Genomic DNA, 27,854 nt, shown 5'->3' on the forward strand with positions numbered 1-27,854 from the left:
TTTTTTTTTAAGGTGGGGGTTGGTCAAAGAAAAATTCACTTTAAGATTTCTTTGATGTCTTCTACTCCCCACCAAAACCCATTTTTCTTCCTAAAAAATGAATGGAAAAAGATATACCATACTAACACTAATTGGGAAGAAATCTTTGAAAAAGAACAAAGTTGGAAGACTAAGACTATCTGAGTTCAATCATTGTTAAGCTACAGCAATCAAGACACTCTGGTACTCGTATCAAGACAGGCACTTAGATAAATGGAACAGATTAAAGAGTTCTGAAATAAACCACACAGATACGGATAACTGATTTTCAACAAAGGTACTTCAGTGGAGAAAGAACAATCTCTTAAACAAATGAGCCTGGAACAACTGGACATTCATTTGCAGAGCAAAAACAAAACAAAACCGCCCCCAAATTACTTTTGATATATTCTTCACATCACTTAAAAATTGATTCAAAATAGATCATATACCTAAACATAAAGTCTAAAATTATAACGCTTCCAGAAGAGAACACAGAAGAAAATCTTTGTGACCTTGAGTTAGCAAAGATTTTTTACAAATGACATCAAAAAGCACAAATGATATAATATGAACTTCTTCAAAAGGCACTACTGACATAAATACAACCCAGACTTGAATAAAATATTTGCAAATCATATATCCGATAAAGGACATGTATCCAAAACTTATCAGGAACCCTCAAAATTCATTAAAAAGAAAGCAAAATACCTAAATTAAAAATGGGCTAAAAGACTGGAACAGATGCTTCACAAAAGATATACAAATGGCACATGTGATGAAAAGATGCTCAACATTGTTGCTCACTAGGAAAATGCAAATTAAAACCACAATGAGACACTACATTACGCCAATATGCAGGGCTAAACCAACCGATGATACTAGATGCGGGCAGAGATGTGAAGGAACTAATGGTACAATCGCTTTAGAAATAAGTTTGGCCGTTTCATAAAAAGTTCAACAGGGACTTCTCTGGCGGTGCAGTGGTTAAGACTCTATGCTTCCACTGCGGGGGGGCGCAGGTTCTATTTCTGGTAGGGGAACTAACATCCTGGAGAAGGAAATGGAGACCCACTCCAGTACTCTTGCCTGGAAAATCCCATGGACAGAGGAGCCTGGTAGGCTACAGTCCATGGGGTCGAGAAAAGTCGGACACGACTGAGCAACTTCACTTTCACTTTTCACTTTCATGCACTGGAGAAGGAAATGGCAACCCACTCCAGTGTTCTTGCCTGGAGAATCCCAGGGATGGGAGAGACTGGTGGGCTACCATCTATGGGGTCGCACAGGGTCAGACACATCTGAAGCAACTTAGCAGCAGGAGCAGCAGCAGCAGCAACTAAGATCCTGCACGCCCCCACAACACAGCCAGTAAATAAATAAAGAATGGTGCAGCCAAAAAAAAAAGAGACATATCTTAAAAGTCACTCTGAGATTCACCAACCAAAGAGATAGCCACTTAAAATTCACTTTAAAAAGAAGCTCAGCATACATCTAACAAATAATCATTCTACTCCTGAGTATGCACCCAAGAAAGATAAAAACATATATCTACAGAAAGACTGTATATCAACAGTTGTAGAAGTTTTCACAGTAACAGTCAAAAACTGGAAATCACCGAAACGCCCATTAAATGTGAATGGCTAAGTAACCTGTGCGATACAGTGGGAAGCGCTCAGTGTGCTCAGTCGTATCCAACTCTTTGCGGCCTCGTGGACTGCAGCCGCCCAGGCTCCTCTGTCCGTGGAATTTTTCAGGCAAAGATACTAGAGTGGGTTACCATTTCCTACTCTGGGTGGTCTTCCCGACCCAGGAATCAAACCTGCATCTCTCGTGTCTCCTGCACTGGCAGGTGGACTCTTTACCATTAGCGCCACCTGGGAAGCCCATACAGTGGGAAACAACTAATAAAAAGGGATAAGCTACAGATACATGCCGCGGCAAGGAATTACCTTAAAATAATTATGCTAAACGGAAGAAGCCAGACCAAGAGAAAGCAGGGGGACACGTACCACTGTGTACTATGTACTTTTTATTCTATTTATACAAAACTCAAGAGAGCACAAACTCATTTCCAATAACAGAAGGGAGATGAGTAGCTGCCTGGGGACTTTGGGGAAGGAGGGAGGGAGACGGGGCAGGAAGGATGAGAGGGGAAGGATACAACGTGGCACAAGGAGACTTTGGGGGGACATATGCTTAGTGTCTTGGCTGAGGTGACAGCTCTAGAAGTCAAATGTAATATGTCAGAATTTACCCAACAATTCATGTTAAATATGCTCAATGTCTGTATGTCAATTATACCTCAATAAAGCTGCTATAAGAATAAATAAAAGCAACAGTTTATTGGGGATATGAAACTTTGGGGAAAGTTTCTTCTTTCAAACCAGGAAAAGGCAAGGCAAAGTTCATGCCCAGCACCCACACAGAGGTCACGTTTATGTGTATATAATGCCACTGTAAAAAGTAAAACCCAAGAAACTCTTCCTTTCACAAGGTGCAAATGACAAGCTTTGTCCATTCACATCCTTCAAGCCCCATTCTGACGCAACTTGTTTCTTGAAGCCTTTCCTTATCACTTAAGTAGAAAGGGATCATTCCCTCCTGTGAATCACCATAACACTTAAGTTCATTTTTGGATTATTAATTCAATACACTTATCCATCTACCCATCACACATTTACTAAATGCCTCATAGAGAACAGACACAGGCTTGGTGCTAGAAATACGAAAGTGAGTTGAACACAGCTCTTCACTGATAAGAGCTTCATAGTCTAGTGGTAAAAGATACATTTTTAAGTGGCAGTAACACATAACAATTATTTCAACAAACACAAGTACAAAAGAAACACAGAGAATGAAATTCATTTTGTCAGACACACTGTCTTGTACTACAAGGATTTGCTCAGGATTCCACTTCCCTACTTCACTAAAACTTCCTAAGAACAAGGGACTTATTTTAGTCATCTACTAAATTACCTAGCACAGTACCCAGGACAAGTGTTCTAAATGCGTATATTTGTTTGAATGAATGGAAACTCCATTTCAGTTATCTACCCTTTAATCTAGATGGCAAGGCCACCATAAATGCAGACTTCTCAGGTGAGTTCCAACCTTAATCCATTTTGTCAACCAAGGCAAGTAATTTGAGAGGAGATAAAATCAGAACTTAAATCTAGAACCCCCGTATCCCAAAGGAATAGCTAATACCCTCTCCCCAGTGGAAAAAAAAAAAAAAAACAGGAAGGAGGAAGAGGGGGATAGGGCTCGGCCAGCAGAGACCCGGGACAGAACAATGACAGAGGTGAACCGAGAGCCGGCGTGGGTCCCAGCAGGCCCCGGCTGTGTGAATGCATCCCCATCAGGCACCCCTCTGGTCGGAGCACACACGGATGGCAGTCATCTAATCTCTGTAGGAACACCGGCCTCACCGTGCAAGCAATTTCTATGGACTCTATTTGTGACTTTCGGCTGCCCCAAATGAACACAGCCCCCTCATCCATGCTCAGTTTCTGAAGGGGCAGAAAGGCAGAGCAGATTATCTGTGGGAAATTATAAGCATAGGGTAATGGAAAAACCCACTTCTCTCATTTTGATCAACATACGTACAATCACGAAAGTTCCGTTAAAATATAACTGATACAAAATGAAAAGGTCTCAAGTTACAACTAAAAGAGTTGGATTAAACGTCAAGCGGAAACCCTTCATAGTTCCCCTAGCGCAATTATGAGAAGAATTTTCTTCTCTAAAAGATATGGCAGATTTGCTTCTTGTACTTACATTTACAGAAACAACAAGTCTCAGGACGGGGAAGGAGAAATTTATTTTTATTTGTCTGGACATACCGCGCCGACAGATGGCTCCAAGAGATGACCGGTGGACCCTGGAGACTGGGCTCTTACCTGTAGATAGGGTCCTGCATCACCAGCATCTTGCTCTCATCCCACGTCCACTCCTTTTTCTGCAATAAAAGAAGCTGTAAATGAATAAGTTAGGCTTGTCCTCAGCTACAGAACCAGGGCACACACTGAGCTACTAATGCTTATGCAAACACATGCATTTGTTTCTGGCCTTGTTCCCTCTAAGAGGCCTGGAGTGGATTGCTCCAAATGGACAAGTGGAAAATGTCAAGTATCGGGTCGGATGTGTCTCCTTCAAGCACTTTAGGAGAGTGTCTCTCAAGGGTGCAGAGAGTAGGCAGGAGCCAAAGGGTCTCAGGGGACCACAGTCTAAATCATACTTTTGTGCAGGAGAAGCAGGGAGAACAAGAGAAGACCTGCCACAGAGACTGAATGATGCTGTCAAATCCATGTGCAATGTGGACCCCAGCCTCCCTCCCTTCAGGAGCAGAGGAAAAGGCTGAACGCAAGCCTGGCAAGCTAATTAGTACATTTATAGTCACCCAAAATAGTATATTCACCTGGCTGTGAACCTAACCTACTGTGAACACAATGGAGATGGACCCCTAAGCAGCTGGGGAAGCGGACAGGGACGGGGACAGAGGATGGTAGGGGGGAGAGGACTCTAGGGCAATACTGGGACCCCAGAGGCTTGATGAAGTCAGTGGCACCCCGCCACGTCGGGGGAAGCAGCCACCTCAAGCCCTCAGGCGCACCTGCAGTGCAGGGACAGAGAATTCTGCCCCACCTTCACCAGCCTTTGTGGGGGCAGTGCGTGCAGAACACCTGGGAGGAACACTCTTAGCTCTCCAGGGAAGAGAACATGGGGAGGGGGCTCATTACCAGCTCGCAGGGCTGAAGTCCCACATTCTTCCCAGCGGGGGAGTCTGGAGTCCCCTGTTACTCCTGGCAAGGGGAGAGGCTAGGTTGCCATTCACAGTCTGCTGGCCAGGGGTGGGGGGAGCTTTTCTGTGTTTTCCAGCTGGAAGTTTTCTGCCTTGCTATGCCTCCCCTTCCCTCCTCCGTGGGTTTGAGAGAAAGCAGGCTTTGTTGGGGTTCTGTGTCTGTTCCCAGTGTCATATCTGGGTGGCAGGCTTCTTTTGACTCTGAGTCTGGAATATACAAGATGAAAACTAACCTCAGGGAACTCACAACTGTTTTCTTCCTTGCGTCCCCAGCCAGGCTGCCTTTTCTCCACCTTTCGGAATCTTACGTTTGTTTTACAGATAATGGTCAGAGTTTTCAGCTGTACTTTAGCAGGAAGAATAGAGAAAAATGCACCCATCTGAAAAGTGGAAGTCTGGTTTGTATGTTTTTACAAAACTCCAGATGCCAGGGCTCCAACTCTTTGGAGTCATTCCTACGACAATGGATGTAAGCTTGAGGCCAGTAATCTTCAGCTTTAACAAACATTTCAGGTGATTGTGACGTGACCCTAGGGTTGACAGCCATTCTTCGACACCAAAGAAAAGGCATAAAGTGAAATCCCTAATAGGAGAATCTCAGCATACTTCCTCTGGAGTCTTGGGCTTGGCACAGGAGGGTCTCTTGACATTCCAAAGACAGCCAGCTGATGGGGATCCCATTACATTGTCCCTGGCCAGGACCCCTTCCTGGCATTGCTCAACAAACAGCCTCTGTGAACTGAATACTGGGCAGGCTAACAAGTGAGGTTGCTCTGCTCCTGAGGGAATCCAGCTTCAGTGTGCTCACTATTAGGAAAGTCTGCTCACTACAGTCCTTGCTATTCTGTTGTCATTTTTCAAAGTTAATAGAAGAGTTAATAACTCAATGCACCAAAAAGCCCATAAAGGTCCGAGGAGCTGCCACACCCCTGCCCCTCTCAGAGGAAAGTAACCTCAAAGAGGGTTCTTTCGAGTGTGGGTGACTTGGCTTACGCTGTATGCAACTGATGAACCAGCCTTGCTAACCAGCCATGATTGATGGGGCTCAGAATCAGCAGCTGCCTGCACATGAGCAAGGCCAAGTGTCACAGAGGGGCTGGCCAGACCTGCCCAGCCCTTGAGCTCCGTGACGAGAAGACTTGTGTGTGCACGCAAAGTCTCTTCAGCTGTTTCCGACTCTTTACTATGCCATGGACTGCAGCTTGCCAGGATCCTCTGTCAAAGGATTCTCCAGGCAAGAATACTGGAGTGGGTTGCCATGCCCTCCTCCAGGGGTATCTTCCCGACCCAGAGATCAAACCTGTGTCTCTTGCATCTCCTGCATTGGTTTCTTTACCACTAATGCCACCTGGGAAGCCTGAGAAGACCCAGTTCCACCCAATCAAATCCTCTCCTTGGAGACTATCAGGTCCTAGATGGAGCCTAGAGGAGCCCCCAGTAATGGTAGGTGTATATCTTTCCTCTCAGGACTGCACCCCTGAGGAAGAGGAAGCATCGTGTGCCCGCCCACATTTCCTCCTAGCCTGCTATAAGCCTCTGCTGAAGGTGATCTGGGCAAGACTCTTCCTTGCAAGTCTAAGGAATGCAACTAACCCTTTCATCAAAAGTAAAGAATAATGAGGCAAATAATACAGAATAAATTTTTTTCTTTCTCTGGAAGATCTGAAGAGAAGGACTCCCAGGACTCCCAACTCCCAGGGAACCTTATGTTATTTTATTGAGGAATATCAGAAGGGGCCACAGCAGGCAGAAAATACTTTCCTTTTTAAAGTGATATGAGTATCCATATAGAAAATCCTGGCCAAAAAATAAACAAACATCTTTTCACTTACTAATTTTCTTTTTCTGAAAATTCCATTAAAATCCACTTAAGTAAAAGTCATAAAATCCCATTATATTTCCCCTTAAAGGTCTTGTAATAATCCTTGCATTACTTGTAGTAATCCTTGGGAAGGGGACCACAGAGGATGAGATGGTTGAATGGCATCACCGACTCAGTGAACATGAGTTTGAGCTAGCTCCGGGAGATGGTGAAGGACAGGGAAGCCTGGCATGCTGCAGTGTCATGAGGTCACAGAGAGTCAGACAGGACTGAGCAACTAAACAACTACAGTAATCCTTGCATGAATACATTCAATCTATGAAGGGATAAAGAAATTGTCAAAATAACTCAAAGGGTTTGGAGTGTAGACAGGACTCAACAATGTTTCAGTTATTCAAAGAACCTGAGGCAAATATGGTTGGAGCATTTTAACCCAGTCTCCTCAATGTCTGGATGATGTTCCAACACCTTGAAAACTAAAGGCTCTCTACTCCTCCCCACACATCGTATATCCTTCCTATTCCATCATCTTTCAAATAAGACCCAGAACAGCGCAGTTTCTTGAGCAAGGTGTCCCCATAGTTAATAGCCACTCAAGACTAGGCTCAAGTTCTCCTGAGTTTTTGACCAGTAAGGGTGCTCTGGTACAATTCAGACTCAATGTATTATCTGAATAGCTTAAATCAGAGGGATTGATTCTTCTTTTTGCTCTGAACTTGCTTTAAACATCTCCTCCATTTTCCAAACTCTACAGAGACAAAAAAAACACACACAAAGAGATCAACCTTCTCCCTCACTTTTATAATAGTCTTCTAAAGAAAAAATTTTCAGGAAAAAAAATGTTTTTAAAGAGAGAAAGAAAAGCTAATGACCTACCTTTATGGGATTATAAATCAAATTTGGCTTCAACTGTGGAAGAGAGATATATTATTGAATAATAACTGGAGCCAAATTCAGTTTAACTGTCCTCAGAAAACTCAGAGCTCCAAATTATACCTGAAACCACTTCTTTTTTAGTGCTTGGAATTAAGGGCTTTGAGTTCTGGTAGCTTTGGGAGGAAATTTTCAGTTTTGCTACTCTCTGTCCTCAATGAGCTGTGGTCTCCAAAATATGCCAGGAAATGAAGACATTTCACGTTGAAATGGGAGTGGAAAAGGAGGTGGAGGATGGAAGACAAGAGGAAGGGGGAAGGCGGGGGACACTGCTCTAGAGCCCGCGGTACCTCCGAAGACTTTGGAAGGAAAAGCACCCTGCAAACAGCCCCGGGAGGACCAGCAGGACTGAGCAAGGCTGCTCTTCAGGCTCCTTCAACCTGAAGTCCAGGCTCTGGAGGGCCTTACTGGTACCCCTGGGAGCGCGAGCAGTAACATCGCTGAGGCCACTGAGCAAGGCCCAGGGGACAAGATCTGCCTCCGCACTAGCTCCATAAATACAAAGGAACAGGGATAAAAATGCGAGCGGGCAGAGCATATCAAGCGGAGCATACTGATACGCCAGGGGCAGCTGCCCAGCGTTTTGCCACACATTCAGAACTGGGGTGTAACTCCTCTCTCCTACTCTTTGTCCCCTCCGTATCTACAAAGGACACTGCGGCACCGCTGAGCCTTTTAAGAGAACTCTGATTTAATTCATTAGCCCATCCCTCTCTACGCCTTTCCCCACCCCAGCAGTCTCCCCTTCCCTACTTTTTTTCTTCTTTTTTTAAAAAATGTATTCCACACTCCAAGGTAATTAAAAAGTCATGAGATAGAGAGAGCAGCTTAACTTGAAGGAAGGGTCTGCTTCACATACTGGCTAATAAAAATTTTCTAGAGAAAGGAAGATTCTGTCACATAAATGTGCCCCGCAGACCTCCAATTACAGGAAGTGTAACTAACCCAGGGCCCCCAGATGTGGCATTCGAAATCCATCATTACGTACACGCAGGGGCCCCACTCCCAGACAATGATCAATGTGCGGGGATTCTGAGCAGGCCCGTCCTCAGAGACACAGGGATCCCCCTGACAGACGATCAGAACCCTCTGGCGGCCCCGCCAAACCTTCCTCGGACCACACTGGAGCCAAAGAGACTTTCACCCAGCCTGTCTTCCTTCCTTCCTTCCGCTCTCCTTCAGGTGGAGTCAGACCCACAATGAAGCCTGACAGCTATGCCAGCCTTGCCTCCACACTTTCTCCCACGGGCATTTAATCCTGTCTTGGCATTTAATTGTTGGAGGACCTAGAATAACACAAAGTGAGAAAGTAAAAAAGGAAAGATACAGGAAAGTCATATTTAGCTGCTTCATTTTTTCATTCTTACCGGAAATTTCCCAGTTGATACGGAAGAAAAGTATTTTCTTCCATTTAAGAACTTTATATACTGCTTCCCTTATACTATCAAAATTGACCTCAACTTTCAAGACAAACAATGAGGCTCAGGAAGATAACTTACTCCCCTGCAAGACCACCTAGTCCAGTGGCAATTAAAGCCCAACTTGTCTACCTCCAGACTCCACATCTCTTTGCTACTCCATGTGATGGAACCAAAGGTTTTCACGCTCCAGTGTCAGGAAGCGTTTCACTTTCAACAGAGAGACAGGGTAATGGGCTTGCGGTGCATGCTTTTATAAGACCACTGAATGAGGCAAGCACATCCTTAACTACAGATTCTTCTCTTTCCTTTATCTAATGAGTATAAATATCCAGTCTTCCATGAAAAGTTACAGCTATTCTGAAATTCCAAAATTCCCTGGCAGGGAGTGAAGCCTGGTTCAGAGGTAGTCTGCCTGGAACAGTGCCAAGAACAGAAAACAGAGTCAAGGATACGGAACCCAGAAACGGATACGGCATCTTTGGAGGCCTTCCCTAGGAACCCAGAGGTGGAGGAAAACTCTGTACTTCCATTTATTTCCTATCCCTACTGGAAATTATCAGGAAGCACACCACAAAATCTGTCACCCTTATTAATGTTCTTGAAAGCAATGGTGACTTCTTAAACAATTAAAAAAAAAAAAAAAACAACCACCTTGCCAAGGCCAAAGTAACTCAGCTTGGCAAGTTCCCCACACCTCCAGACAGAATGGGATTAGTCTGAAAACACAGCTACCACCCATCTTAAGATATAACCCATACAGATATAAAAAACACAATTCAAAACTGAGGCACTAATAAGCTCTCACACGATGCACAAAATTCCTAACATGCCTGTGTTAAAACTATCAAAAAACATCGTAGAAAGAAGACTGGATTCGATTTAGTCCCGGCTCTGTGACTGCCCGGGTGACCTCAGTACCATTTCTGGGCTTCTCCTGTCCTCTGTTGGGGGATCAGACTAGAGCACTTCTAAAGATCATTCTCCCAAATTCTGGATCTATAATTCTAAGCTGTGTGTTTTCATAGGAACGAACAGTACTCTTGAAGCTGGAAACTAGTTTCCTTGCGATGTGACATCCCAGTGACAGGGTACAGGTTAGAAGTCAAAGACACTGGATTAATTAATTAGGCATCTCCTATAGAGCAGTTTTTCTCTAAAGGAGTCTCAGGAGATTAGTTCACACATAGCAACATGATGGCAGGAAGAACCCACTTGGCATCTGAACAAGACAGACCTGGTTGAAACCCCAACTTCACCACTTATGGGACTTGAGGTCTTGGGCAAGTCACTCAATCTTCTTTTGCAAACCAAACCTAAACGTGGTACCTAGCTCACAGGATGGCTGTGCAGACCTGGTAAGTATACACTGCATCACACAAAGCCTAACAAGTGGCAGGGGCTACATTTCAGGGTTAGCTATTATTGCTAGATGCACTTGTTATCATCTTAGTATGTAATAACAATCAGATGGCTCCCACTGGTCTTCTGCCTTCCCAAACAGATAAAATAGAACCAGAGAGAACACACGGTCCTTGCCCTTAATGGCTCAGAGCCTATGGGGGAAAGACACAAATAACTAAAATGCAATGCTATAGGAGCTGTAATAGACCAATGCGTGCCTATAGCTAATTTTGCTGGAAAGGGTCCATATCTAATACCCCGGTGTATCCTACCCAGTTCCTTTAGGCACAATAAATATCTGTTAATGAGAACAGCAGAGCCTTTCTAAAACAATGCTTTAGGGGATTCCAATACACTTATTGGTGTGTATAAAAAAAAAAAAAAAAAACACAGGAAACAGAGGCCCTTTAGTTCTTTTGTAGAATAATCCTTCGGATGAAGTTCAAGACTAATCTTCCTATTCAGAAGTCCACTCCCTAGCCAATGGTGCCATAGGGTGATGCCAGTACTATAATAAATAATCATTATCACATACACAGAAAAGATCATTATTTGGGCCTTGCTGGGAGTTGAAGATAATGTACTGACTGAGAAACAACAAAGCAAAGCCAATTATCTTTGTAGCTGGGTTTATACCACAAATACAACCTAAGACTCATAAGAGAATTTGAGTCTCATTATCTGTTGGTGCCAGTTAAAGACAACAGCATTTTAGGCACATTAATGTAACCAAAAAGATGTTTTCGTTTTTCTTCACATCACAATAAGAGATGATCCCAATATATTTGGCTACTGCCTGTATTAGAATAAAGCACCTGATGATCAGTCATTGAAGAAGTCCTGCTCATAATATAATGAAGTTAGCAATTTCCACTGAGGCCTCTCTGTGCTTAGGAAGGCTCTTATCCATGTTTTTTCAAATGGGAAGACTGATCGAATGAGAAAGAGGGAGAAGAATGTGACAGCCAAGAGTAGCGAATAAGACTTCATTTGATCCAATTGCTAAGCACTTAATTCTTCCCGATTTAATGACACCCTCATACACAAATCATACTCACTCACTCAACTAGCCAACTGCCACGATCGCCGGAAACACACTGCATGCACCAGGAGTCCAAGTAAGTGCTGAGCTCACAGAGATGGCCCCTGACCTTAAACACTCTCTGTAGAGCAGGGAGTCCCGGTGAACACTCTTCTCCCCGAGCCGGGAGCCATATCGTCATTCAACAGTCTTGGACAGGCTGTGGACAGAGCAGCGGCTTGGAGGCTGCCTGGGGAAGTTCTTGACCTCTGAGGTCCCCATCCTACCCTGGAAGTTCAGGAGACAGAAACTTTCTACACAAACCTATTTGGTATCTGGGATCTGCTTTCTTTGTAGCACAAAAGGTTCTCAAAGCCTGAAGAAGCACAGGTGATGTATATACACACATGCAAGCCCCTAAATGCATCATTCCAGAGTTGGTACAGAGTAACTGAGCTGACAAGGTTAAAGTGATCGCCTAATCCAGCTCATTTAAAATGACTTGCTTAGAACCACCCAGCCAGGAAGGTAAGAGTTGGGATTGGAACCTAGGTCTCCTCTCAGCTGAGGGCTCCTTCCAACGTGCTACACTGACCCAGTAAAAAGCAACATGTTCTTAGTAGGAGGAGGGGACCATTTCGACATTTTTATTGACTAGTTAATAGCACAAGCACAGTGAGGCTACACCATGTGGTGCCTATGGCTGAATATCAGCCACGACTCTTTCCACACTTACAGCTACCTGGCAAGAGCTCCAGTCCTGAGCACCGAAATGTGCTGACTGTTCCATTCCTTGGAGAGAAGCACGGCATGTCTACACACGCCCCTCTCTATTCTACAAACAGAGACAGAGAAACACACACACACACACACACACACACACGGTGTCGGCATACTCACATACCAGAGGACAGTCACATGGGAATAAGATGGCAAAAAAGGCTGATTGCTATTAATGTGCATTCATCTGTCAGAACCAGTGTAAAATGAACCCTGTGATTAAAGGCCTTATCCAAATGACAACCACGCCAGGCGGGGGTGGAGAGAACGAGATGGGAGGGGCCCCCCTTTCCCAGGCCTGGCAGCAGAAGAATCACGTTGAGGAAAGACCTGTTCTGGGCCGCTGGAGGGGGAGCCCACACTAGAGGTTACTGGGGAGAGAGTTTCAAAGTGAGTCACGGGGTCCCGGGACTCCAAGACACTTCTCCAGCTCGGTTTTCGTGTACTCAGTGGAAGGAGGCTGGCTTCTCTGCCAGGCGACTCTGCCTCACACAGCTGTCCTTGCATGGCGTGTCATCTGGGGCAAAAAGCTTAGACTCTCGAGCCTCTGTTTCTTCACATGCAGGATAAGCATGGCACCACGTTTGGTCCATGATATACAAGGGACAGGTGAGGTGGGAAACGAGATTGTCCTCTAAGGGTAGAACCACGAAGTCAGCCCTTATGGATCAGCTCAGACATATACTAAGTTACCGAAAGGCACAGAATAGGCCCCAGGACAGCAGGCCCAGAAATGCACCATAGCTGCAGGTAAACAGAGATTACCTGAGGCAGGAGTGCGTGCTCACTGTGGAGGAGGGGAGATGCCAAGACACTCAGCCACAGAAGCACAGAAGTCAGAGTTGCGAGGGCAAAGCCTGGACAGTCTGTTGCACAGACTCTGGGAGCAGCATGTACCCAACAAGGCCACTCTGAACATCCGGCTTACTGTGGAGCCAGAGGCCAGGAAACATGCCTGTCATGCAGTCAGCTGACTTGCTCCATTTCCGTGCTCATTGAGCAACCCTCGAGTGACGTGTCTTCTCACATCGCGTGCCTCTGACAGAAGAATGTGCTCCGGAGGCTCGCATGAGTGCCTGGTCTGGAGCACTGGACAATGTCTCAAACTGAACAAAGGACCTGATTTCTGGTTTATACGGCAGCCTCTTTTGAGCTTTGTCAGTGTGAGTTAGTGTCCTAAGGTCCATAATTTCAAATCCTATGAGTCTGAGTTTCAGACTCCGAAAGGCTGACACATCGGCCGCTGGTGAGGGAGCAGTTTAGTGAGGAAACTGTCTGTGTGGCGAGTTCCCTGAAGGGATGAGGTGCCACAAATGCTGACCAAGTGAGATGTCCAGGTGACTTTCATGAAGGACTGTGGGGAGATGGGACGATAATGGGTGTGAAAGCATCTTGCAGCCTGGAGCGTGTCCACAAATCAAGACTACCATTTTATCATGAGAGCACCAACCCATGAGTCGCCCCTCACGTGAAGGGCAGAGAAAAGCTATCTGACAACACAGGATGAAAGTCAAGCTGGGCTCAGCCTGGCTGGCTGAATCACGAGCTTGGGTGCATTGGCCCATTTTTCCTCTGACGATCTCTCTTGCTTTTCAATTCACGTTGGTCATCATCTGCAATTTCTTTAACAGGGGCACAGGGATCCCACTGACCTGATGGGCCTCACTTATTCCAGTAACTCTCCTTCTCAAGAACCCCTGAGAGGACAATATTCTAAAGACTGTCTCATGGCTAACTGCTGTGTGCACATATGTGGGGTAGAGGGAAGGGGCAGAAAAGATCCCCAGGGTAAGAATACGATGGGGACTGAGGCTTGGAACCAAAGGCAGCTCAAGATGTCTATACATTAGTATGAATGTTCCCACAGTGGAAGTTTATAAAGTCGGGGATATTTAATAAGCTATTACAAATTCCCTATTACTTGTAAATTTTTAAGGAGTCAATTCTTTACAAACAGTATATCATCTTCTATTTTCTTCCTATAAACTTCCAATCTCACAGCCATAAAACACTTTCTAGAATCACCCCTGGAGATATTTAGGAAGCATAAGAGAACCAGTTTGAGTTTTATATGTGGGAGACCTTTGCAAATGTCCAGCTGTCCAGAGAAAAAAATGGGCTGCCTTAAGAAGTGGCAGAGTCCTCCTCACTGGAGAGGTCCAGTCATACATTGGGGAATGTCTTTTGTGAGGAGGACAGAGAAGATTTAAATCCTTGGATTGGTAAGACGACTACAACTTGAACATCTACCCCCTGACTTTCCTACTTCCGTGTATTTATCTTTTAATACCTCTACGTATTACGTACCTACTACTCTGTATTAGTATTTGTGTTTACCTTCCATAACCCCCAGACTCAGGGTCTGCCTTGAGTCCCATTTGAATTAAGAGCAATAGAGAAAAGTGAAAGTGTTACTTGCTCAGTCGTGTCCAACTCTGGAACTCCATGGACTGTAGCCCGCCAGGCTCCTCTGTCCATGGGATTCTCCAGGCAAGAATAAGTAAGTTATTAAGAGTAAGTTGCCATGTCCTTCTCCAGGGGATCTTCCCAACCCAGGGATCAAACCCAGGTTTCCTGCATTGCAGGCAGATTCTTTACCATTTGAGCTAACCAGGAAGCCCCGAGAGCAATAGAGGCTTGGAACCAAAGGCAGCTCAAGACGTCTATACATTAGTATGGATGCTGCTACATCACTGAGTATAAAACAAAGGCCTCAGCAGAGTCTAGAAAGAGGAAAAAGAAAGTGCTTCTCCTCACATTGTCCATCAACCAAGCCCTTTTCCATTTCTTTCCAGAAACACATACACTCTCCCCTCTGACTATTATGTGAATCTAGCCTTTCCCAGAATATCATTCTCCCATAGCACATAAAATGGACACAAAACAGCCCAGTGTTTAAACAACATACACTCACTCGCTTGCCTCTCCCCAACTCAGAGGATGGCCCGTCACACGGACCAATACCTTCGTCCCACGAGGGTCACACCCCAGCCTTCCTGTACCCTGAACAGTAGCTATGCTGGGTCTTAAGGGGCTACTTAGGATGGGACAACTGCTTAGGAAGGCTCCTCTCACCTCCTCCCCCGCTGAACCCTGCTGAACTTGAATTTATAGTATTTCCCAAGATCAAGCCTCAAAGGTAAAGGTAACAGATTGGGGAAAGGGGTGAATGCAGGGATGACAGATGAACCTGTCACTCACGGGACACCAGGACTAAGCCAGTCAACTGACCAGACCTTTGGTCCTTGCCTTCTCTCTGCTCCAGCTGCAGCCTCTCAATGCTGTTGCTGGTTAGAGCAGACCACCTCACCAGATAAGGGAAGGAATCTGCCCAGAGAGTGGCCTAGGAAGAAAAGCTACCCCATGCCCACCTACCCTGCGTCTCTCTTCAGCAGAGTTTGTGGTTCAGAGTCACTTACCTTTTTCTTCTTCTTCAGAATCACTTTCACTCCATCCACTGAAACCATAATGCTCACCTTCTTCTTCTTGATGTTCTTGGCTTTAAACTCATACTGCAAGTGAGAAGAGACAAAGAAGCGCAATCTGGTTAGAGCAGTGCATCTGTATGGACCCCGAGAGCCTGTGACCTGGAGAAGAGGGCCATGGATGGGTGTAGGGAGCTGGTGCTGATTCTGGGGACATGAAGCACCTCAGGGGATGTAAAAGCAGGTGGATGTCTGTAGGCAGGGGCTTGGCGATATTTGGGTTGGAACAGGGACTCTGAATGGTCACTGGTGTCACACTCAGCTATCACATTGGGCCACGGGAATGGATCTGATCTATTCTATCAAGATGAAAACAGAGCCTACTCTGAGAATCTCATGAGAAATCCAGAACCTTCCCCCCGTAAATCATTCTGACATTTAATGGCTTTCATTGTTAGTCAAGTTTTCCTCAAGTCTACCCAAGTGCTGCTGAGACACTCTTCCACCCTCAACAAAGATTAAGAAGAGCTGGAATCCATCCTCAGATCAGGATTTTTACATTCTTAAAGATCATTATGAAATCTAAGTTATTCTCTACAAGGTCAAGTCCCAAATTCCCTTATCTGTAGGTCAGTCTCCAGACCTGCCCACTAGTCTGAAATATTCTAGACAGTACTCTAAAAAGGATCTGACTACTGATGGTTACAAGGGAGGTCATCACATCACAGCCCTATATTCTAAACTTCTATCTGCGATCCTGAACAGGCCTGCTTCAGCCACAGACTAGACTGCTGAAGGATGCTGGCCTTCATCCTCAACCCCAGATATTCTTACATTTCTCATTCACAGCCATTTCTTAAGTTTGTGCAGGTATTCAGAATGGTGATATAACTCTACATTTTCTTCACTGAACTTCATTCTAAGCATTTATCCATTTTCATCTGGTCCTCATCTTGGTATCACCACCTAGCAAACTTACCTGCCCAAACATTTGGACTAGAGATTTAAAAATAATAATATAGGACCCAGGGCCAAAATGTCTACTCCAACCCATAGGCTCTCTTCTCTGGGACCTTTTAGACTCAAGACCCTTCCCCACCATGCCACCACCTAAGCTTAATAAGGTACCAGCTCCTTGCCTGTACATCCAAAACCTATTTCTACTTGGTATTTTGAAAGACATGAATCTAATCCACCCTAACAAGATAAAAACATAACTTAACTTGAAAATCTCACAAGAAATCTGGAACCTTTCCTTGGCCATGCTGTTCAATACTCTGATTTTAAGAACTCAAATGAGAGCTTCCTACCCTGCCTGTACTCGATCCCTTCCACTGAAATGTCAGCTCATTCTCTTCTTCTGTTGCACAGCTAGTGCTGACGCCCCTTGGCTGTCTGCTTCTTAGAGATAAGGACATGACCTGGCTAACTGAGGTGAAGTATTTTTCCTCACATCATCAGGGCAGGTTCCGGTTTACTGCTGATCTGAGTTTCTAGGTGATGGCAACATAAATCACTCCCCAGTCTGGTGGTCATGTCTCCTATCCTCCCAATCACTCTATCCTGTCAACAGCTGTCCTTTTTACCAGGGATCCTGAAAGAAGAGCCGCAGACACATAGGAGAAAGAGAAGGAAACATCAACTTCAGGCTCTGTTTCAGAGTCTGGGAACCCAGAGCCAATTAAGAATAATACAGTAAAGGACAGGGAGACATGCCATCTGTACTGGAGTCTGGCTTATGAGACGGCCTTGGTCATGTTACAAATTGCTCTCTAAGTCAATGGCTGTAAGCTGGTGGAGGGTAGAGCTGTGTGATCGGCATGCAACTCAAAGCATGGCTACAATCTGCAGGGTGTTCCCCTGACTGCAGCATTCTGCTCAGGGGCAGCACTAGATGAACTGAAATTATCTCTGGGTGGGAGAGCCAGCACGAGACTCTGTAAGTCTGCTGACTTTGGCCTTGTGCCCACTGGGAGAGGTGAACCAGCTCCATTTCCTGGCCACACCTGCATTTATTTACCTCTGCTCGCAGGCTTTCAATGAACACAATCTTTCAGCTGTGCCTCCCTTGGAAACAAATCACTAACATCACAGCTGCTCCTGCCAGTAGAAGGAGTGCAGAGGGGTGTGTTCTGATGAGCTCAGGTGGGAGATAAGGGCTTAAGAGTCCAGGAAACACCCGGAGGTGGACAAAACCTGCCCCAGACACGTCAATCTCTGCCTGCTTTATTGTCTTTGCTCTCATCCAGTATGTCACTCGCACAAGCTCCACATCCTTCCTTCTTCCCTCTTTCCAGCAACGAATCAAAGCAGCGAATATTAAGGGGTTGCCTGGTAGCTCAGTCAGTAAAGAATCTGCCTGCAATGCAGGAGACCCGGCTTTGATCCCTGGGTTGGGAAGATTCCCCTGGAGAAGGAAACGGCAACCTACTTCAGTATTCGTGCTTGGAAAATCCCATGGGCAGAGGAACCTGGCGGGCTACAGTCCATGGGGTCACAAGAGTCAGACACAACTTAGCAACTAAACCACCATCTCTGCAAGGCACAATGTCACTTCCCTGCCCTGGTTCTAGAGAGCATATTACTGCCGGCTGAACCAGACCCATAAATGGCGTCCATTTCCGGAAAAATATGACTATGTTGCTTTATTGTTTGGTCCATGGTCCTACCGGTTTCATTCTCTTCGGGATTTTTTAAAAATCAATATCCCTGCCCCCAAACCAGGCTGGCAAGAGACGCCCCAGCAGCTCTTTGCCTGTGTATCTAAAATCTAAACCATTTCCATAGTTCGTACTTGAACAACCATGGCCATGTCTTTAATACCCTGATCTTAAGAACTCAAAATGCAACTAAACATTCTCTTTGGAACTGGAAAACAGCCTCTGATTCGATCACTGCCATAGTTCCAGATGGCTCTTCTTTGGTGTGTGGGCACAGTGACAACGTGGAAAAGCATGACCAAACCACTGCATTTGAATCTCAGTGACAGTGACAACACAGGTGTCCTCCTTAAGACAGCTGGTGGGATGCTCTCTGGAGCGCTTCAAAGTGAAGAGGGCCAAGAGGCAGGAAACGGGCTTCCAGGCCCCACGATCGCTGCTAGTATGCACCACCTGAGCGCTGCTAAGGCTCTTGGGTTGGACACGCTCTGCACCTACTCCACGTGTCTGGTGTTCGGATGTCTCAAACCCTTTCCAACCAGAGAACAGGTACTCAAAGTTGCACTTCTGTTGAAAACCAGGGAAATGAAAGCAAGTGTCTGAAAAGGTTCAAATCTTTATCATAAAACCATTTATTTATATGGCAAGTATACTTCATTTGGAGAATCGTGTTATTATGCTCACTGGGGGGACAGTAAATGGATTTTAAAGAGAGAAGATGATAGGAGCGGCCAGGAGAACACAGAGAAGAGGCTCACAAGGACAAGCTCTCCTCTTTCTCAGACTGCACTATTCCAAGGGCTAGCCAGGCCCAGGGGAAGCACCGTGTTCTGCCGGGTAGGAATCTAGTCTGCCCAGGTTTTGCCAGGGGCCGAAGAACAAACAGGACTGCTGGTGCCACCGTCTGCGGCCCAGGCCAGCCTTCCAGAAAGCCCATGCCAGCTTTGAAGTCTGTGCCAACAGGCCTGGCTCTTCCCCCAATGCAGCCAGGCTGACCTGATCTATTTGCTTTGCTAGTCAGAGCCCCACCAGCAAGGACAGATTAAGCCCGACAGGACCTGACCTTTTAGGAAACAAAACATTACAAGCCCTGGAACACTAACCACTGACTAGAAAGACCAAGTGTCTGGGTTCATAAACAAGAGCCTGCGGACCCTGTGTGGGCATAGTAGCCATGGAACTTAGTGTGCTGTGCCAACCAGTGAGGCCCGTGAAGGGGAGGCCGGGTAGAGGGAGGGGCCCAGGTTCAGCAGGCGCCAGGAGTAAACAGTCAACCAGGATGCGAGTAAGAACGTCGGCTGGAAGTCAGAGAGCTGCTAATAGAACAGGTTATCTCTGAGGCCCCAGTGCTTCCTTGTCCCCAGCTCCCAGGGCTAGCTCCTAATCTTGTGTATCTCCAGTTCCAACTACAGGGCATCCAAGAAGGGGAAGCAGGAGGTCTGTAACAGAGGTGTGTGTTAATGAAGGGACTGGCCCAGCCCTGCTGTACTGCAGAAATAAGTATTAATAACAGAATCACTTTCTTAGGAGTCAGGGGAAGCTTGGGGCTGTATAGACAGACAGAGAGACAGACACACACACACATCCATTTCCACGATAATGTCTAGCTCCCTGAAGAATCCTGGATTTTTTTAATTAGGATCTTTGGTTCTTCGATTACCTTGTCTACAACTTACCTAGTGATGCACTCTCATCAGCTACATAAGAAGCTGAGCTTCTCACTCTTCTCCATAAAATTTCTTTTGCCCAGCTCCTTCCTCCTGTCCCCACAATGCTTCCAGTTATGAATCAAGGTGCTACTTGACCAAGAGAGGAGATTTAGTTTGCAAACATGGATAGTGATGTTCTTGCTTGGCCCAGCCCCTGGCTTATAATCAGCTGTGTTTACCACCTTTCTAGAGTAAGTCTTACGGCTTTGCTTCCTGCGAGTGACCACAGAAAATTTAAAATGAATTCTAGTACTGCGACTAGGCATTTTAGTCACATTCTGCCCACAGTCTTGGGTTCAAGAGTGCAAACACTTTTCTACAGCAAAACTGTAACCACTTCAACCAAAGGGACCATCTTATAAATGGTTTGTAGAAAATCATTTTGCACTTAACATTCGAAAGTTTAACAACGTACTTGCGTGTGTGCATGTTCAGTCGCTTCAGCCGTGACTCTTTTCGACCCTATGGACTGTAGCCTGCCAGGCTCCTCTGTCCATGGGATTTTCCAGGCAAGAATACTGGAGTGGGTTGCCATGCCCTCCTCCAGGGCATCTTCCTGACCCAGAGATCTAACTTGCGTCTCCTGTGTCTCCTGCATTGCAGGCAGGTTCTTTATCCTCTGAGCTACCAGAAAAGTCCCGATTCCACTTACATGAGGTATCTAAGCTAAGCTAAGTCACTTCAGTCGTGTCCGACTCTGTTCGACCCCATAGACGGCAGCCCACCAGGCTCCCCGTCCCTGGGATTCTCAAGGCAAGAACACTGGAGTGGGTTGCCATTTCGTTCTCCAATGCATGAAAGTGAAAAGTGAAAGTGAAGTCGCTCAGTCGTGTCCGACTCTTAGCGACCCCACGGACTGCAGCCCACCAGGCTCCTCCGCCCATGGGATTTTCCAGGCAAGAGTACTGGAGTGGGGTGCCATTGCCTTCTCCGCATGAGGTATCTAAGAGCAGTCAAATTCACAGAGATAGAAAATAGAATGGTGGTCATCAGGGGCTAGGGGAAAGGGGAGAATGAGGAGTTAGCATTTAAGGAGTACAGCGTTTCAGTTTTGGAAGAAGAAAAGATCTGGAGACGGACAATGATGATGGTTGCATAATACAAATGCTGTACGCAGATTTCATAGAACTGTATGTTTAAGAATGGTTGAAATGGACAATTTAAAGTATATTTTACCAGTAGAAGATAAACATCTGAAAACACTGTAACAAACACATTTCTTCTCATGGCAAGTCCACTTTAATTCTGCTTGCGCAAGGACATTTCTGTTACTCTCCCACATGCAAGTCAAACATGCCATATTTTTCTATACTTCCATGTAATTGCATTTGCTAATGTTTATGCCCAGAATGCCCTCCCCCCACCATCCGCTTGATGAACTCCTGCTTATTCTTAAAATATCCACTCAGCCTGCTTCACAGGGAAGTCTTGCAGGTCAACTCCCACTTCCCATACCCTCCCACAGAACTACACCAGCAACTTGGCTGCCACTGCCACATGTGAGCCTCTACTATCCCTCACCACTGATAGGTCACGTATTTCCCACTAGGCCAGGCCCTCCTTGAGCGCAGGAAACATCTTACACATATTTGTACCCAAGAATATAGCACCAGGACACAGGAGGGTGATAAATTAATGTCAAATAAATTAATGGACACAGCTGCCAGTGGTTATTTCCCAAGCCTGAGAAAACATAACACTGTCCACAAAGGTAAAATAAATCTCCCATAAGTTAATTAACTGATTAGCAAGTTATCAAAATCTAGGTTCCATTCCATGGGTATAAAGACTATAAGAAGATCTGACTTTCTTTCATTCTTTTAAACTCCACAGCGTGCTGCTGCTGCTGCTAAGTCACTTCAGTCGTGTCCGACTCTGTGCGACCCCAGAGACGGCAGCCCACCAGGCTCCCCCGTCCCTGGGATTCTCCAGGCAAGAACACTGGAGTGAGTTGCCATTTCCTTCTCCAATGCACGAAAGTGAAAAGTGAAAGTGAAGTCACTCAGTCGTGTCCGACTCCTAGCGACCCCATGGACTGCAGCCTACCAGGCTCCTCCATCCATGGGATTTTCCAGGCAAGAGTACTGGAGTGGGGTGCCATTGCCTTCTCCACCGCAGCATGCTGGTAAGTACTTTATCTTTTGCTTGATCCATACTTCATTAAGTGAAATAATTTAGAGCCTCCACCATTGGTCAAGGCTGTTCTCAATCAACTCATGGCACAGAGGTAACAAATCGACGGGCCGGTCGTGCAGATGAGCTTCTGTTCTCCGGGCGACCCAGCTTCCCTCAGTTCCAGGTCCTGTGCCTATGGAGCCAGAAGCTGAAGGACAAGGCTGCCGAGGAGCATCCGTGCAGCTCCTGACACTGCTGTGTGGCTCAGTACCTTGTACTGTTCACTCCTATGAAACCTCAGAAATGTGAGCAAGACAAAGACCAAAGCTGGTGCTGAATCCACATTCTAGAATACCTGAGGATTTGGGGCAATACTAGGTACAGACCTTTAATTCCTATCAACCTCAAGCCCAATGTAACTTATTTTAGCAAGACATATCACTGAAAGTTGAGTATAAATAAAATCCCCATCAAGTACACATTATTTAAAAGAAAGCAGAGGAGCTACTTTTTAAAGAAAGGAATATTCATTGCCATTGTAACATAAATGTAGGATTTACGTATTCACTCAGTTCTGTAGACCAGGAGATCTAAAGCTTGTTTTAAATTCCTCTTGCGATACCTGATTAAATGGCAGAATCTGTATCCAGAGCCAGACCTCAGAGATGCTCATTCAGCATCTCTGGGATAGGGCCAGAAGTTGGCTGCTGTGGTTTTTTTTTTTTTAACTATAGAAGGCAATACAGATCACATTGCTCACAAACATTACTCTGGGCTATAGAAGCATACAACAAGAGCTTTTACATATTTTTATTTGTATCCAGAATTGCCTTAGACAATAATCAAAGCATCTTGATCATGCATGAAAATACTATATTTTAAGTGTAGATGCTATTATAACAATTAAAATATAGATTCTTAGGAAAGCACCACTGCTATTTACAGTTATCTGTTTTCTAAATCAAAGGCATTAAAATGACAGCTATTATGCTGGGAGGGAATGACGCTGGGTGGTAGACATCAGGTGTTCATAGGTTGTGTTTTACACGTTTTGTATCTCTGAAATATTTTTTACATTAAAAAGTATTTTTACTTTACAAATATCTTTTCAAATTAGTACTAACATTACTTACACCCTGATAAATGGTAAAGAAATGGAGTCCACTCATAGAAAAAAAATACAATAAGAGAAAAAAATACATATAGATGCTCAATCTCACTTAATCAAAAGGCAAATTAAATGAGATTTTAATGTACCAAATTGTCAAATATTTTTACAAAATGATAATTGTCGATTATAATGAGAATATGATAGGAAAGAAATTCTAGTGAGGGTATGATAAGAGAGATATGTATATACTACTGCTGGGAATCTAAATTGGTACAACTTTTTAGGAAAGCAATTTATAAATATTTATCAGTCCTAAAACCTGCTCATACCATTTGATCTCAGTACTCCCATCAGCAAATTATCCTAAAAAAATAGTCACAGACTTGCACCAAGATCTGTGTTCAAGGATTTCTAGCATATCAGTTATGCAGTGGCTCAAAAATTTACACTAAAATACAAGTGAACAAAAAAAGTAATTTCTCCTTCTTTCTATAAGCATCTTTCATCTTGGTGTGAAGGCTTTATTCCTACTTACTATGTAAGTTAGGGGAAATTTGAAATTTGTCCTCTTAAGGCAATTTTGTCTACTTTGGTTTAAGACAGTAGTCCTCGGGATTAATACATTCTTCTTTGCATCATCTTTCAGGATATCATCCTTCCTTCCCCTTTCTTTTCTTCCCAAGGAGATCCAAAGTCACAAATGGCATGAGTAATTTAGAAATTCAGTTTGAAAGGTAGAAGGTAACTCTCCCAACTTTCCATGCATGCACGTGCGCTCAGTCGCTCGGTCATGGCTGACCCTTTGTGACCCCATGGACTACAGCCCACCAGGCTCCTCTGTCCATGGGATTTTCCAGACAAGAATACTGGAGTGGGTTGCTATTTCCTCCTCCAGGGGATCTTTCCAACCCAGGGACAGAACCCACATCTCCTGCATTGGCAGGTGATTGATTCTTTACCACTGAGTGACCTGGGAAGCTCTCCTCTTAATACGGCTACACTGGCTGCTGGTATACATTGTCATTTTTTTCTTCATTTTCATTGAATTGTAATTGGCATGCAATGTTATATTAGTTTCAGGTGTACAACATAGTGATTCCGTATTGTCATACATTATAAAATGTTTACCTTGACAAGTCTATTTACCATCTGTCACCATACAGAGTTATTCCAACATTATTTAGTATAGTTCCTATGGGGGCTTCCCTCATAGCTCAGTTGGTAAAGAATCTGCCTGCAACGCAGGAGACTCCAGTTCGATTCCTGGGTTGGGAAGATCCACTGGAGAAGAAGGGATAGGCTACCCACTCCAGTATTCTTGGGCTTCCCTGGTGGCTCAGCTGGTAAAGAATCTGCCTGCAATGTAGGAGACCTGGGTTCGATCCCTGGGTTGGGAAGATCCCCTGGAGAAGGGGAAGGCTACCCACTCCAGTATTCTGGCCTAGAGATTTCCATGGAGTATGCAGTCCATGGGGTTGCAAAGAGTTGGACATGACTGAGCGACTTTCACTTCATTTCACTTCACAGTCTCTAGGCTGTACATTACATCCATAATGTGACGTATTTATTTTATAGCTAGAAGTTTGTACCTCACCTCTTAATCTCCTTCACCTATTTTACCCATCTCCCCTAAACCCTTCCCCCTTAGGCAACCACCAGATTATTCTCTGTATCTATGAATCTGTTTCTATTTTGTTTTTTTTTTTTTAGATTCTGCATATAAATGAAATCTATACTGCTTTTGCCTTTCTCTGATTTACTTCACTTAGCATAATACCCTCTAGGTCCACATCAGTTCAGTTGAGTCGCTCAGTCGTGTCCAACTCTTTGCAACCCCATGAATCACAGCACGCCAGGCCTCCCTGTCCATCACCAACTCCCAGAGTTCACTCAAACTCGCGTCCATCGCGTCAGTGATGCCATCCAGCCATCTCATCCTCTGTCGTCCCCTTCTCCTCCTGCCCCCAATCCCTCCCAGCATCAGAGTCTTTTCCAATGAGTCAACTCTTCGCATGAGGTGGCCAAAGTACTGGAGTTTCAGCTTTAGCATCCTTCCTTCCAAAGAACACCCAAGACTGATCTCCTTTAGAATGGGCTGGTTGGATCTCCTTGCAGTCCAAGGGACTCTCAAGAGTCTTCTCCAGCACCACAGTTTAAAAGCATCAATTCTTCGGCGCTCAGCTTTCTTCACAGTCCAACTCTCACATCCATACATGACTACTGGAAAAACCATAGCCTTGACTGGACAGACCTTTGTTTGTAAAGTAATGTCTCTGGTTTTGAATATGCCATCTAGGTTGGTCATAACTTTCCTTCCAAGGAGTAAGCGTCTTTTAATTTCATGGCTGCAATCACCATCTGCAGTGATTTTGGTCAGCATATGTTGACACAAATGGAAACATCTCATTCTTTTTTATGGCTGAGTAATAGTCCAGTAATATTTTATGGCTGAGTACTTTTATATGCCACATCTTCTTTAACCATTCATTGATGGACACTTGGGTTGCTTCTGTATGTCAGTTATTATAAATAACGCTACTATGAAGACAGTATATATATATCTTCTTGAATTAGTGTTTTCATTTTCTTCAGATAAATATCCAAAAGTGTAATAGCTGAATCATATGATAGTTCTACTTTTAGTTTTTTTTGAAGAATTCCCATATTGTTTTCCACGGCTGTACCAATTTACATTCCCACCAACATGAGGTTCACATGAGGGTTCCCTTTTCTCCACATCCTTATCATCACAAAGGTTTCTTACCTTTTCGATAACAGTCATTCTGACAGGTGTGAGGTGATATTTCACTGTGATCTTGATTTGCATTTCCCTAACGATTAGTGATGCTGAGCATCTTTACATGTGCCTATTGGTCATCTGTACGCTTTCTTTGCAAAAAAAATTTATTTAAGCCCTCTGCTCATTTTTTAATTGGGTTGTTTCCTTTTTTGATATGAAGTTATAGGAGTTATATCAACCCCTTATCAAATACATTGTTCATAAATATCTTCTCTCATTCAGTAGGTGAATTTTGTTGATTTCCTTCCCCGTGCAAAAGCTTCTGAAATATTTTATCAACAAAAATGTACAGGAATTCTTATGTTTGAAATGTTTGGGATCACAAATGTTGACCAGATATTTCATCTTATGAAGAAGCCACTGCCTAAAAACAGTAAAATAGTTCCCTAGGTTCATTCATAGAAAACTCAAGCCTGAAACTGTTAGCCCTGTGCTCAACATGTTCCCTACAGCCCCAGCACCCCACCAGCCCAGTCTTGGCTCCAGAAAATAAAAATTTACATCATTCATTTCTCCCTTCATCCAATACGTGTGTGATAAGCTCTCAGATAAGCAGGCAACTCCATTTATAAGCGGCAGCAAGGAAAGGAGGAAGAACTTACTGGAAATTAACTTCACAGGATTTAGAATAGTCTCAGACGACTCAGCGGAAAGCACCCAATCTACACCCCAAATTCTTTCCCATACTAATCGCACCGGCTGCCCTCATTTCCTCTGGAAATGAGGTTGCTTCCCACCCAATTCCACACCCCAGGACACATGTCAGTGACCCGGGACGGGCACAGAATGCTAATGGGGACAGAAAAACATGGCAAAGGGGCATCTGGACATCAAGAGGGCTTCAGGGTGGGAAACATCCGGTTCACTGCTTTCTGGAGCACTGGGAAGTGGGGCCAGAGGTTCATCCAGACACAGACGTTCTGTGGGAGGGAGACATTTTCACAGTGTGGAGAGACCGGCACGACGGTAGAGGGCAAACGAAACAGGCCCTGGGATGACAGGCAGAGGCGGCCTCAAGTGCAGGCAATTCCAGGCCGTGTACCCAATGGAGCCTCTGAGTGCAGCTGCTCCCTGCAGAGAGAAGACTAGACGGGCCCTGGAGTACAGCCGCCACTTTGTTTGACTGGGAGCATGCTGACAGGTCACGGGGAGCTGAACAACACCGCAAATGATTAAGGGGCCCAAAGGGGTGATTTATGAAGTGAGATGAGTACCACTGCTACTAACAGCCCACTGAGTCAGGTTGTCTTTCCCTCCACTGGCTCTTGCAGTGCAGTAAAAACACGTATTAGAACCTTCTCCTTTTCAGTAAAATCAGAGGCACAGCTGGGTGAAAAGCCAAAAATAAAACAACACATCCTGACTGTGACCAATCGTATCCTTCTCCTCTAATATCTAACCCAGACCATCTCTAGGTGGTTAACACAGTATCTCCTATAAGTAGGATAAGGGACATTAAAATCATCTTCCAGAGGAAGAAAATAAAGACACAACAATGCTTAAACAGAATAACTCATTTCTACACACACACGTGCCTGAAGGAGTAAAAGCCTGCCAGTACTTGGTAGTCATGAACCAAGAATTTAAGGTTGCTTCAGACCAAAAATGGTCATGAGACAATGAATCCTTCTGGCTAAGGCTCGATCTATCTCTCTTTAAAAGAAGACAATCAACCATATTGTGTGACTTCCTGCATCCCTGATCATCCACCATGCACATCTCCACACTTACCTTGTAAAGTTAAATGAAACAGTTCACATCAAATATTATAAAGTCCCTGAAGGAGCCACATTGGACAGTGATTCACAACCAACATTCCCACTCTTAGCTGTGT

General features: G+C 44.8%; 1 protein-coding gene across 2 annotated transcripts in view; it reads right to left on the reverse strand.

Annotated features, from left to right (window-relative positions):
• C3H1orf226 (chromosome 3 C1orf226 homolog) overlaps positions 1-27,854 on the reverse strand; it is a 359,502-nt gene that overhangs the window by 96,353 nt on the left and 235,295 nt on the right. Inside the window, exons 3-4 of one of the 2 annotated variants that reach the window (XM_061400275.1) lie at positions 15,620-15,712; positions 3,921-3,979 (exon numbers count right to left, since the gene is read on the reverse strand). In XM_061400275.1, the coding sequence (XP_061256259.1) occupies positions 3,921-3,979; positions 15,620-15,712 (152 nt within the window). Of the gene's footprint in view, positions 1-3,920; positions 3,995-15,619; positions 15,713-27,854 lie in introns of both variants that reach the window. The other variant, XM_061400264.1, reaches the window with a different exon arrangement.

Source organism: Bos javanicus, chromosome 3, assembly GCF_032452875.1.
Source record: "Bos javanicus breed banteng chromosome 3, ARS-OSU_banteng_1.0, whole genome shotgun sequence".
Lineage (NCBI taxonomy): Eukaryota > Metazoa > Chordata > Mammalia > Artiodactyla > Bovidae > Bos > Bos javanicus.